Genomic DNA, 13290 nt, shown 5'->3' with positions numbered 1-13290 from the left:
TGTAGTTAGTCAAGTGTTTTTCATGTTAATAGTATGTTAAACCATGGATTACCAAGTAAGTCCCAACAAGCATGAAATGTTTTGTGGGTAACGTCACATAAGCACAGTTGGAGTGTTTTACACCTCAGTGGTGTTATTTACCTGCCTGTGTGGATACCTGCAAAATGTTAAGTGTTAAATTTCTGTATGTGAGGAACTAATTAACTGTCTATTTGCACAACTCTAGATCTGTATTTTATTATGCTGGCCAAATATGCTCAAATTTTGATTTAGATCTCAGTTGTTAGTACTATATATTTAATAAGTAAGAATAATAATCTGTTAAAATAACAAAATTTACCAAACGTCATGTAGTATATGAGCCACTTAACAATATCCTTTCAAATTCTGTTGTCCTTTCTCCTGTAAACATCAATTGTTAGATTATGTCCTGACTTGCATGATTCAGTGTTTTCAATGTGGCATATAGCCATGTTTGTTCAGCTGAGGTCAAAATGGCTGACTGAGCACTCGTTTTTCTAACGAGAGGTGGTGGGAGTTAGCCACAGAAGATCCCCACATTACCATATCTCAAGGGATTGCAATAATTGATTAGTAAATACCAAATATGTCAAATTAATAATCCAATGTTTCACTGGGGGAGGTCAGATGCACCTGCAGACATTAAGCTTGAACAACTATTATGTGTGTAGGATCTTTACCCCTTTATACTACAGACCGGATGGTAAATTTTGTTTTTGGTGTTCTGCTCTTTACAGTAGAGTCCATAGACCATACCTTAGTAGCAACCTAGTAATAGTCCATGATTTCTAACTACTGGTTTCTCCCAGGAGAGGAAGGAAGAGTATCCGAGGATCATGTTGAATATCTTAGAGATGAAAATCAACAAGGTGAGGAGGCCAGTCATTTAATAAAAATGCAGTACACCTGCCTACGGGTCTGTGTACAAAATCAGAACTACTTCCAAGCGTCCTTGGCAAAAGCAAAAATAACTTTTTAGGCTACCCTGAAAGACCTCACAATTGGGCAGGTAGCCCAAACACCAATAAATTCCCCATTATAAGGGAAATTTTAATGAGTTTTTTTCCTGTATTGCCTTATAATGTGAAATATAATTTTCCTGCTTTTTGAAATCCATCTCATCAGCTTCAATATTCCATGCATTTCTGATTTTCTAATTTTTATGTACCGTGAAGACTCTGTAAAATGCTTTTCATTCTTCAATAAGACAGGAAATTAATTCAACACTAATTTCAACACTGAGCCTATTCACTTTTGTTGAAGACGCCTCACACTGATTTAAGTTAACACCAGATTAACTGATTTAAGTTAACACCAGAAATATAAGGGTCTGGTGAGCATCTTTAATGTAGGTACTCGACTGTGGTTAGTGTCTTCCTATTGGGATCAAAGCTCAGACTGCAGTAAGCATTTAACTGAAATTTAGAACAGGCAGCAGCTTCAGCAAAGTCAGCATGGAAAGTGAGGCATTATTTGCCATGAAACAAATCCAGCACTATTATTGTGCAGCCTGAGCCTGTAGGGACAGTAATGGAATATTACCTGAGCAGGAACCAGGAACAGCCAACTAGCTGTAGTTGAATTGATAATTTTGAGGCTACTTTCATTTGAGTCAGGCAAAAACTTGCCTGGAAATTTGGGTGCACAAGGCGCGCCATAGGCCATAATGGGAACTGCGGCGCTCGGTCAGTAAATTTGGGCGCCGGCAAGAGACTGGGCCCAAATTATGTTCAAAATAGCATAATTACGTCGCCAGCAATAGCTAGCAGCCAAATTACATCTTACACCTCCATCCACAGCGGCCTGGAGGGGGAATAGTAATAAACACTGCTGGGACTTTTGCAGGAGGGGGTTAGCCATTTTAAGACTTCACCTGGCGCCCAAATTTCCCTGTACCTTAATTACATGTACACCTTTTACTAGAAAGGTATGGAGGCTAACATCTTCACATTTCAAAAATGCTAGTTTCCTGGCAATGCCAATCTGGCTGTAAAAAGTTTTTGCCTCACTCCTCTGCAACAAGCACGGCCAGTGCTAGCATAGGGGCAACGTAATCAATTACCCCAGGGCCCCTGAGTGCTGCCAGGTACCCCCAGGCCTCCCCTGAACTTGTGCTCCCTAGGGCCACTAAAATAATTTGCTAGTCTAGCAGCTCACCTGTCCTGGCTGGTGTGCTGTAAAGTCTGTGCGCTATTGTTTTCAGTTTCTCCTGGTGGCATCTGCTCAGTGACCTGGTGCATATTACAAAATAACATGCACTGGGTCACTGAGAAGAGGTACCCCTGCGATGATGAAGCCAAAAGTGCACAGAGTAATGAAACTGTGCGCACGCTGAGACATGTAAGTTGGCAAAAATGTTTGCAGGGACCTCAGGGAACACGAGTTGGGGGAGGGGGGGTGCGGCGGTTGAGGTGTCAGGAGGTCCCCCAGGTTACTTTTGCCCCACTGTAGCTTGGCTTGATGTAGCTAGAACTGGCCCTGGCAATAAAGGTGGGTACACACATCAGATAAGTCTTTGGAAAAGGAAAGATCACAGACCAATTTTACCCTCTTCCATGTAGTATGAGAGCATACTCTACACAGTCTATTCTATTGAGCTGAACTCTCCATCGGCTAAAAATCTTTGCAAGATGCTGCACACAAAGATGCTGTACACATGCAAAAGATCAGTTCCTGCAAAATGCATTCATAGTCTATATCTGCAGATCTCATACACACCTTGCTTAACAGACATTCATCTGCAGATCAGATCCACCAGGATGGATCTTCGGATCTGCAGATGATTGTCTGATCTGCAGATGAATGTCTGTTAACCACTTGAGGACCTAGGGCTTTCTACCCCTTAAGGACCGGCCACTTTTTTTCCATTCAGACCACTGCAGCTTTCACGGTTTATTGCTCGCTCATACAACCTACCACCTAAATGAATTTTGGCTCCTTTTCTTGTCACTAATAAAGCTTTCTTTTGGTGCTATTTGATTGCTCCTGCGATTTTTACTTTTTATTATATTCATCAAAAAAGACATGAATTTTGGCAAAAAAATGATTTTTTTAACTTTCTGTGCTGACATTTTTCAAATAAAGTAAAATTTCTGTATACATGCAGCGCGAAAAATGTGGACAAACATGTTTTTGATAAAAAAAAACCCATTCAGTGTATATTTATTGGTTTGGGTAAAAGTTATAGCGTTTACAAACTATGGTGCAAAAAGTGAATTTTCCCATTTTCAAGCATCTCTGACTTTTCTGACCCCCTGTCATGTTTCATGAGGGGCTAGAATTCCAGGATAGTATAAATACCCCCCAAATGACCCCATTTTGGAAAGAAGACATCCCAAAGTATTCACTGAGAGGCATAGTGAGTTCATAGAAGATATTATTTTTTTGTCACAAGTAAGCGGAAAATGACACTTTGTGAGAAAAAAAAAAAAAAAAAAGTTTCCATTTCTTCTAACTTGCGACAAAAAAAATGAAATCTGCCACGGACTCACCATGCCCCTCTCTGAATACCTTGAAGGGTCTACTTTCCAAAATGGGGTCATTTGTGGGGTGTGTTTACTGTCCTGACATTTTGGTGGGTGCTAAATTGTAAGCACCCCTGTAAAGCCTAAAGGTGCTCATTGGACTTTGGACCCCTTAGCGCAGTTAGGCTGCAAAAAAGTGCCACACGTGGTATTGCCATACTCAGGAGAAGTAGTATAATGTGTTTTGGGGTGTATTTTTACACATACCTATGCTGGGTGGGAGAAATATCTCTGTAAATGACAATTTGTTAATTTTTATAACACACAATTGTCCATTTACAGAGATCTTTCTCCCACTCAGCATGGGTATGTGTAAAAATACACCACAAAACACATTATACTACTTCTCCTGAGTACGGCGATACCACATGTGTGGCACTTTTTTGCACCCTAACTGCGCTAAAGGGCCCAAAGTCCAATGAGTACCTTTAGGATTTCACAGGTCATTTTGAGAAATTTCGTTTCAAGACTACTCCTCACGGTTTAGGGCCCCTAAAATGCCAGGGCAGTATAGGAACCCCACAAATGACCCCATTTTAGAAAGAAGACACCCCAAGGTATTCCGTTAGGAGTATGGTGAGTTCATAGAAGATTTTATTTTTTGTCAAAAGTTAGCGGAAAATGACACTTTGTGAAAAAACACAATTAAAATCAATTTCCGCTAACTTGTGACAAAAAATAAAATCTTCTATGAACTCGCCATACTACTAACGGAATACCTTGGGGTGTCTTCTTTCTAAAATGGGGTCATTTGTGGGGTTCCTATACTGCCCTGGCATTTTAGGGGCCCTAAACCGTGAGGAGTAGTCTTGAAACGAAATTTCTCAAAATGACCTGTGAAATCCTAAAGGTACTCATTGGACTTTGGGCCCTTTAGCGCAGTTAGGGTGCAAAAAAGTGCCACACATGTGGTATCGCCATACTCGGGAGAAGTAGTACAATGTGTTTTGGGGTGTATTTTTACACATACCCATGCTGGGTGGGAGAAATACCTCTGTAAATGGACAATTGTGTGTAAAAAAATCAAAAGATTGTCATTTACAGAGGTATTTCTCCCACCCAGCATGGGTATGTGTAAAAATACACCCCAAAACACATTATACTACTTCTCCCGAGTACGGCGATACCACATGTGTGGCACTTTTTTGCACCCTAACTGCACTAAGGGGCCCAAAGTCCAATGAGTAACTTTAGGATTTCACAGGTCATTTTTTGTTTCAAGACTACTCCTCGCGGTTTAGGGCCCCTAAAATGCCAGGGCAGTATAGGAACCCCACTAATGACCCCATTTTAGAAAGAAGACACCCCAAGGTATTCCGTTAGGAGTATGGTGAGTTCATAGAAGTTTTTATTTTTTTGTCACAAGTTAGCGGACATTGATTTTAATAGTTTTTTTTCACAAAGTGTCATTTTCCGCTAACTTGTGACAAAAAATAAAATCTTCTATGAACTCACCATACTCCGTACGGAATACCTTTGGGTGTCTTCTTTCTAGAATGGGGTCATTTGTGGGGTTCCTATACTGCCCTGGCATTTTAGGGGCCCTAAACCGTGAGGAGTAGTCTTGAAACCAAATGTCGCAAAATGACCTGTGAAATCCTAAAGGTACTCATTGGACTTTGGGCCCCTTAGCGTACTTAGGGTGTAAAAAAGTGCCACACATGTGGTACCGCCGTACTCAGGAGAAGTAGTATAATGCGTTTTGGGGTGTATTTTTACACATACCCATGCTAAGTGGGAGAAATATCTCTGTAAATGACAATTGTTTGATTTTTTTACACACAATTGTCCATTTACATAGAAATTTCTCCCACCCAGCATGGGTATGTGTAAAAATACACCCTAAAACACAATATACTACTTTTCCTGAGTACAGCGGTACCACATGTGTGACACTTTTTTGCAGCCTAGGTGCGCTAAGGGGCCCAACGTCCTATTCACAGATCATTTTGAAGCATTTGTTTTCTAGACTACTCCTCGCGGTTTAGGGGCCCTAAAATGCCAGGGCAGTATAGGAACCCCACAAGTGACCCCATCTTAGAAAGAAGACACCCCAAGGTATTCTGTTAGGTGTATGGCGAGTTCATAGAAGATTTTATTTTTTGTCACAAGTTAGTGAAAAATGACACTTTGGGGAAAAAAACCAATAAAAATTAATTTCCGCTAACTTTTGACAAAAAATAAAATCTTCTATGAACTCGTCATACACCTAACAAAATACCTTAGGGTGTCTTTTTTTCTAAAATGGGGTCACTTGTGGGGTTCCTATACCGCCCTGGCATTTTACAGGCCCAAAACCGTGAGTAGTCTGGAAACCAAATGTCTCAAAATGACTGTTCAGGGGTATAAGCATCTGCAAATTTTGATGACAGGTGGTCTATGAGGGGGCGAATTTTGTGGAACCGGTCATAAGCAGGGTGGCCTTTTAGATGACAGGTTGTATTGGGCCTGATCTGATGGATAGGAGTGCTAGGGGGGGTGACAGGAGGTGATTGATGGGTGTCTCAGGGGGTGGTTAGAGGGGAAAATAGATGCAATCAATGCACTGGGGAGGTGATCGGAAGGGGGTCTGAGGGGGATCTGAGGGTTTGGCCGAGTGATCAGGAGCCCACACGGGGCAAATTGGGGCCTGATCTGATGGGTAGGTGTGCTAGGGGGTGACAGGAGGTGATTGATGGGTGTCTCAAGGTGTGATTAGAGGGGGGAATAGATGCAAGCAATGCACTGGCGAGGTGATCAGGGCTGGGGTCTGAGGGCATTCTGAGGGTGTGGGCGGGTGATTGAGTGCCCTAGGGGCAGATAGGGGTCTAATCTGATAGGTAGCATTGACAGGGGGTGATTGATGGGGAATTAGTGGGTGTTTAGGGTAGAGAATAGATGGAAACACTGCGCTTGGGTGGTGATCTGATGTCGGATCTGCGGGCGATCTATTGGTGTGGGTGGGTGATCAGTTTGCCCGCAAGGGGCAGGTTAGGGGCTGATTGATGGGTGGCAGTGACAGGGGGTGATTGATGGGTGGCAGTGACAGGGGGTGATTGATGGGTGGCAGTGACAGGGGGTGATTGATGGGTGATAGGTGATTGGCAGGTGATTGACAGGTGATCAGTGGGTTATTACAGGGAAGGACAGATGTAAATATTGCACTGGCGAATTGATAAGGGGGGGTCTGAGGGCAATCTGAGCGTGTAGGCGGGTGATTGGGTGCCCGCAAGGGGCAGATTAGGGTCTGATCTGATGGGTAACAGTGACAGGTGGTGATAGGGGGTGATTGATGGGTAATTAGTGGGTGTTTAGAGGAGAGAATAGATGTAAACGCTGCGCTTGGGTGGTGATCTGATGTCGGATCTGCGGGCGATCTATTTGTGTGGGTGGGTGATCAGATTGCCCGCAAGGGGCAGGTTAGGGGCTGATTGTTGGGTGGCAGTGACAGGGGGTGATTGATGGGTGATTGATGGGTAATTAGTGGGTGTTTAGAGAAGATAACAGATGTAAACGATACATTTGGGAGGTAATCTGACGGCGGGTTTGCGGGCGATCTAATGGTGTGGGTGGGTGATCAGATTGCCCGCAAGGGGCAAGTTAGGGGCTGATTGATGGGTGGCAGTGACAGGGGGTGATTGATGGGTGGCAGTGACAGGGGGTGATTGATGGGTGATAGGTGATTGGCAGGTGATTGACAGGTGATCAGTGGGTTATTACAGGGAAGAACAGATGTAATTAATGCACTGGTGAATTGATAAGGGGGGGTCAGAGGGCAATCTGAGCGTGTGGGCGGGTGATTGGGTGCCCGCAAGGGGCAGATTAGGGTCTGATCTGATAGGTAAAAGTGACAGGTGGTGATAGTGGGTGATTGATGGGTGATTGATGGGTAATTAGTGGGTGTTTAGAGGAGAGAATAGATGTAAACAATGGATTTGGGAGGTGATCTGATGTCGGATCTGCGGGCGATCTATTGGTGTGGGGGGGTGATCAGATTGCCCGCAAGGGGCAGGTTAGGGGCTGATTGATGGGTGGCAGTGACAGGGGGTGATTGATGGGTAATTGACAGGCGATTGACAGGTGATTGACAGGTGATTGACAGGTGATCAGGGGGGATAGATGCATACAGTACATGGGGGGGGGGGGTCTGGGGAGAATCTGAGGGGTGGGGGGGGTGATCAGGAGGGAGCAGTGGGCAGGGGGGGGGGGATAAAAAAAAAATAGCGTTGACAGATAGTGACAGGGAGTGATTGATGGGTGATTAGGGGGGTGATTGGGTGCAAACAGGGGTCTGGGGGGTGGGCAGGGGGGGGGGTCTGATGGGTGCTGTGGGCGATCTGGGGCAGGGGGGGTAAAAAATCAGTGTGCTTGGTGCAGACTAGGGTGGCTGCAGCCTGCCCTGGTGGTCCCTCGGACACTGGGACCACCAGGGCAGGAGGCAGCCTGTATAATACACTTTGTAAACATTACAAAGTGTATTATACACTTTGTATGCGGCGATCGTCGGGTTAACATCCCGCCGGCGCTTCCGTATGGCCGGCGGGATGTTGCGGCGGGTGAGCGGCGCCAGGCGGAGGCGGAGGATCGCGTCACGGATGACGCGATCGCTCCGCCCATGCCCCTACAAGGACCGCCGCCAATTGTCAATACGGCGGTCCTTGCGGGGTGCACTTCCCGGCCGCCAATTGTCAATACGGCGGTCGGGAAGTGGTTAAACAAGGTGTGTATGAGGTCTGCAGATATCATAGACTATGAATGCATTTTGCAGGAACGGATCTTTTTTGCAGGAACGGATCTTTTTTGCAGGAACGGCTCTTTTTTGCAGGAACGGCTCTTTTTTGCAGGAACGGCTCTTTTTTGCAGGAACGGCTCTTTTTTGCAGGAACGGCTCTTTTTTGCAGGAACGGCTCTTTTTTGCAGGAACGGATCTTTTTTGCAGGAACGGATCTTTTTTGCAGGAACGGATCTTTTTTGCAGGAACGGATCTTTCTCTAACCATCTCAGTGTACGGCAGGAAAAGGAGAGACTCCAGGCTCCTCCTCCAAGGGAAACACAATTGACAAGAAGTTTAAAAGGCCCCCACCCCCTGCTACCCTCAGTATCTTGTGTTTCCGGCCTGCCGAGTACACAGTTGACAGCTTTAGTTTATTTATCTATTTGGCGACTTTGTGTAGCTATGCAGAGCAGTTTGTTTGGGATAAGATCCCATCCTGGCCTGTGATCAGGCGTTGGGAAGTTTATCCTGCCTGCAATAGTTAGACATAGTGCTTCTGTTCCCAGGTGGTCATCATGTCTGTGTGTGTTATGACGCTGGGAATCTCCCCCCTTCGGTAGCCTGAAGGGTCGCAGATGATCTCACTTAGCTCGGCCAGGTGGGCAGTTTGAGCGGTGAGTGCACGCGGGTGCACAGTGGCATCTGACAAGGGGGAGATGGCTAGGATGAGACGGCACCAAGATTTTTGTATATGGACAACGCCGTCCTCCAGCAGCCGTAGGAAGTGATCACAGCAGAAGCTTAAGGATGTGGTACTTCCGGATCACTCCAGTATAATGGAGGAGACAGAGACGCCGGCTGAGCGGTTGCTGTTGCAAGTCATGGCGGATCCTCTGTCGGCAGACAACACGGTGATGTAGCGTTTACCATGTATTTGCTTGGGGGGAGAATCTGAGGGGACAGTACAAAGATTAGAATCCCTAAGTTTCTCTTTTCTCCAGATGGGGCTCAGCGATTGCTAAAAGCCCTTACCCCTGATCCTATTCCTGTGAGTTTACAGAAGTAATTTTCAGGTCTAGCATTTGCATAGGATTGTTACATGCTAGCTGTGGGGACTGATAATTATTTGCTGGGGAAATGCATTCACATGGCTGAGATTAGAGTGGTTTCCCTTGTATGTTTTGTGCTATTTCTTCTCCTGTGTCCAAACAAGCAAGCAATAGATGCAGGACTGGATGAAGGTGGAATGTTGCCATTGCAACAATAGGCTTCCCTGGGATTATAACAAATTAGCTGGTCAAGCCTGCACAGGAATAAAGTTGATTGGCAGAATTAGGGGTATAGAAACTTTCACCCAACAAATCTCTGAATAATTTCAGGTGGTCCCCTGATTTGCATTTGTGTGCAGATTATAATTTGCTTAGGCTGGTTAGCCCTGCATTTATTTGCTGAGACTTGTTAACCTTGATTTTCTTTGCATATGCTTGTTAGCCTTGCTTTCATTTTGCATAGGCTTGCAAGACTTGATTTCTTTTGCAGAGGCTTGTTAAGCCTTGCATTTATCTGCATATACTTGTCAGCTTTGCTTTTATTTACATATGCATGATAGCTTTGCTTTAATTTACAGAAGATTGTCAGCCTTGCATTTGCATTCATTAGCATTTATTTGCATATGCTTGTTAACCTTGCTTTCATGTGCATAGGCTCGCAAGACTTGACTTCTTTTGCAGAAGCTTGTTAAGCCTTGCATTTATTTGCATATGCTTGATAGCTTTGCTTTCATTTGCAGACGCTTGATAGCTTTGCTTTCATTTGCAGACGCTTGATAGCTTTGCTTTCATTTGCAGACGCTTGATAGCTTTGCTTTCATTTGCAGACGCTTGATAGCTTTGCTTTCATTTGCAGACGCTTGATAGCTTTGCTTTCATTTGCAGACGCTTGATAGCTTTGCTTTCGTTTGCAGACGCTTGATAGCTTTGCTTTCGTTTGCAGACGCTTGATAGCTTTGCTTTCGTTTGCAGACGCTTGATAGCTTTGCTTTCGTTTGCAGACGCTTGATAGCTTGGCTTTCGTTTGCAGACGCTTGATAGCTTGGCTTTCGTATGCAGAGGCTTGATAGCTTGGCTTTCGTATGCAGACGCTTGATTGCTTTGCTTTCATTTGCAGACGCTTGATAGCTTTGCTTTCATTTGCAGACGCTTGATAGCTTTGCTTTCATTTGCAGACGCTTGATAGCTTTGCTTTCATTTGCAGACGCTTGATAGCTTTGCTTTCATTTGCAGACGCTTGATAGCTTTGCTTTCATTTGCAGACGCTTGATAGCTTTGCTTTCATTTGCAGACGCTTGATAGCTTTGCTTTCATTTGCAGACGCTTGATAGCTTTGCGTTCATTTGCAGACGCTTGATAGCTTTGCGTTCATTTGCAGACGCTTGATAGCTTTGCGTTCATTCGCATAGGCCTGTTAGCCTTGCGTTCATTCGCATAGGCCTTTTAGCCTTGCGTTCATTCGCATAGGCCTGTTAGCCTGGCGTTCATTCGCATAGGCCTGTTAGCCTGGCGTTCATTCGCATAGGCCTGTTAGCCTGGCGTTTATTCGCATAGGCCTGTTAGCCTGGCGTTCATTCGCATAGGCCTGTTAGCCTGGCGTTCATTCGCATAGGCCTGTTAGCCTGGCGTTCATTCGCATAGGCCTGTTAGCCTGGCGTTCATTCGCATAGGCCTGTTGGCCTGGCGTTCATTCGCATAGGCCTGTTGGCCTGGCGTTCATTCGCATAGGCCTGTTGGCCTGGCGTTCATTCGCATAGGCCTGTTGGCCTGGCGTTCATTCGCATAGGCCTGTTGGCCTGGCGTTCATTCGCATAGGCCTGTTGGCCTGGCGTTCATTCGCATAGGCCTGTTGGCCTGGCGTTCATTCGCATAGGCCTGTTGGCCTGGCGTTCATTCGCATAGGCCTGTTGGCCTGGCGTTCATTCGCATAGGCCTGTTGGCCTGGCGTTCATTCGCATAGGCCTGTTGGCCTGGCGTTCATTCGCATAGGCCTGTTGGCCTGGCGTTCATTCGCATAGGCCTGTTGGCCTGGCGTTCATTCGCATAGGCCTGTTGGCCTGGCGTTCATTCGCATAGGCCTGTTGGCCTGGCGTTCATTCGCATAGGCCTGTTGGCCTGGCGTTCATTCGCATAGGCCTGTTGGCCTGGCGTTCATTCGCATAGGCCTGTTGGCCTGGCGTTCATTCGCATAGGCCTGTTGGCCTGGCGTTCATTCGCATAGGCCTGTTGGCCTGGCGTTCATTCGCATAGGCCTGTTGGCCTGGCGTTCATTCGCATAGGCCTGTTGGCCTGGCGTTCATTCGCATAGGCCTGTTGGCCTGGCGTTCATTCGCATAGGCCTGTTGGCCTGGCGTTCATTCGCATAGGCCTGTTGGCCTGGCGTTCATTCGCATAGGCCTGTTGGCCTGGCGTTCATTCGCATAGGCCTGTTGGCCTGGCGTTCATTCGCATAGGCCTGTTGGCCTGGCGTTCATTCGCATAGGCCTGTTGGCCTGGCGTTCATTCGCATAGGCCTGTTGGCCTGGCGTTCATTCGCATAGGCCTGTTGGCCTGGCGTTCATTCGCATAGGCCTGTTGGCCTGGCGTTCATTCGCATAGGCCTGTTGGCCTGGCGTTCATTCGCATAGGCCTGTTGGCCTGGCGTTCATTCGCATAGGCCTGTTGGCCTGGCGTTCATTCGCATAGGCCTGTTGGCCTGGCGTTCATTCGCATAGGCCTGTTGGCCTGGCGTTCATTCGCATAGGCCTGTTGGCCTGGCGCTCATTCGCATAGGCCTGTTGGCCTGGCGCTCATTCGCATAGGCCTGTTGGCCTTGCGCTCATTCGCATAGGCTCGTTGGCCTTGCGCTCATTCGCATAGGCTCGTTGGCCTTGCGCTCATTCGCATAGGCTCGTTGGCCTTGCGCTCATTCGCATAGGCTCGTTAGCCTTGCGCTCATTCGCATAGGCTCGTTAGCCTTGCGCTCATTCGCATAGGCTCGTTAGCCTTGCGCTCATTCGCATAGGCTCGTTAGCCTTGCGCTCATTCGCATAGGCTCGTTAGCCTTGCGCTCATTCGCATAGGCTCGTTAGCCTTGCGCTCATTCGCATAGGCTCGTTAGCCTTGCGCTCATTCGCATAGGCTCGTTAGCCTTGCGCTCATTCGCATAGGCTCGTTAGCCTTGCGCTCATTCGCATAGGCTCGTTAGCCTTGCGCTCATTCGCATAGGCTCGTTAGCCTTGCGCTCATTCGCATAGGCTCGTTAGCCTTGCGCTCATTCGCATAGGCTCGTTAGCCTTGCGCTCATTCGCATAGGCTCGTTAGCCTTGCGCTCATTCGCATAGGCTCGTTAGCCTTGCGCTCATTCGCATAGGCTCGTTAGCCTTGCGCTCATTCGCATAGGCTCGTTAGCCTTGCGCTCATTCGCATAGGCTCGTTAGCCTTGCGCTCATTCGCATAGGCTCGTTAGCCTTGCGCTCATTCGCATAGGCTCGTTAGCCTTGCGCTCATTCGCATAGGCTCGTTAGCCTTGCGCTCATTCGCATAGGCTCGTTAGCCTTGCGCTCATTCGCATAGGCTCGTTAGCCTTGCGCTCATTCGCATAGGCTCGTTAGCCTTGCGCTCATTCGCATAGGCTCGTTAGCCTTGCGCTCATTCGCATAGGCTCGTTAGCCTTGCGCTCATTCGCATAGGCTCGTTAGCCTTGCGCTCATTCGCATAGGCTCGTTAGCCTTGCGCTCATTCGCATAGGCTCGTTAGCCTTGCGCTCATTCGCATAGGCTCGTTAGCCTTGCGCTCATTCGCATAGGCTCGTTAGCCTTGCGCTCATTCGCATAGGCTCGTTAGCCTTGCGCCCATTCGCATAGGCTCGTTAGCCTTGCGCCCATTCGCATAGGCTCGTTAGCCTTGCGCCCATTCGCATAGGCTCGTTAGCCTTGCGCCCATTCGCATAGGCTCGTTAGCCTTGCGCCCATTCGCATAGGCTCGTTAGCCTTGCGCCCATTCGCATAGGCTCGTTAGCCTT

At 47.0% G+C, this 13290-nt stretch overlaps 1 protein-coding gene across 1 annotated transcript in view; it reads left to right on the top strand.

Annotated features, from left to right (window-relative positions):
* The window catches only part of TASOR (transcription activation suppressor), a 165231-nt gene that overhangs the window by 106012 nt on the left and 45929 nt on the right, over positions 1–13290 (top strand). Inside the window, 1 exon segment of the mRNA XM_068253699.1 lies at positions 831–890. Within this exon segment, the coding sequence (XP_068109800.1) occupies positions 831–890 (60 nt within the window).

This window comes from Hyperolius riggenbachi, chromosome 9 (genome assembly GCF_040937935.1).
Source record: "Hyperolius riggenbachi isolate aHypRig1 chromosome 9, aHypRig1.pri, whole genome shotgun sequence".
In the NCBI taxonomy this organism is placed as follows: domain Eukaryota; kingdom Metazoa; phylum Chordata; class Amphibia; order Anura; family Hyperoliidae; genus Hyperolius; species Hyperolius riggenbachi.
The sequence above is the reverse complement of the archived record's forward strand: the minus strand, read 5'-3'. Positions and strand labels throughout refer to the sequence as shown.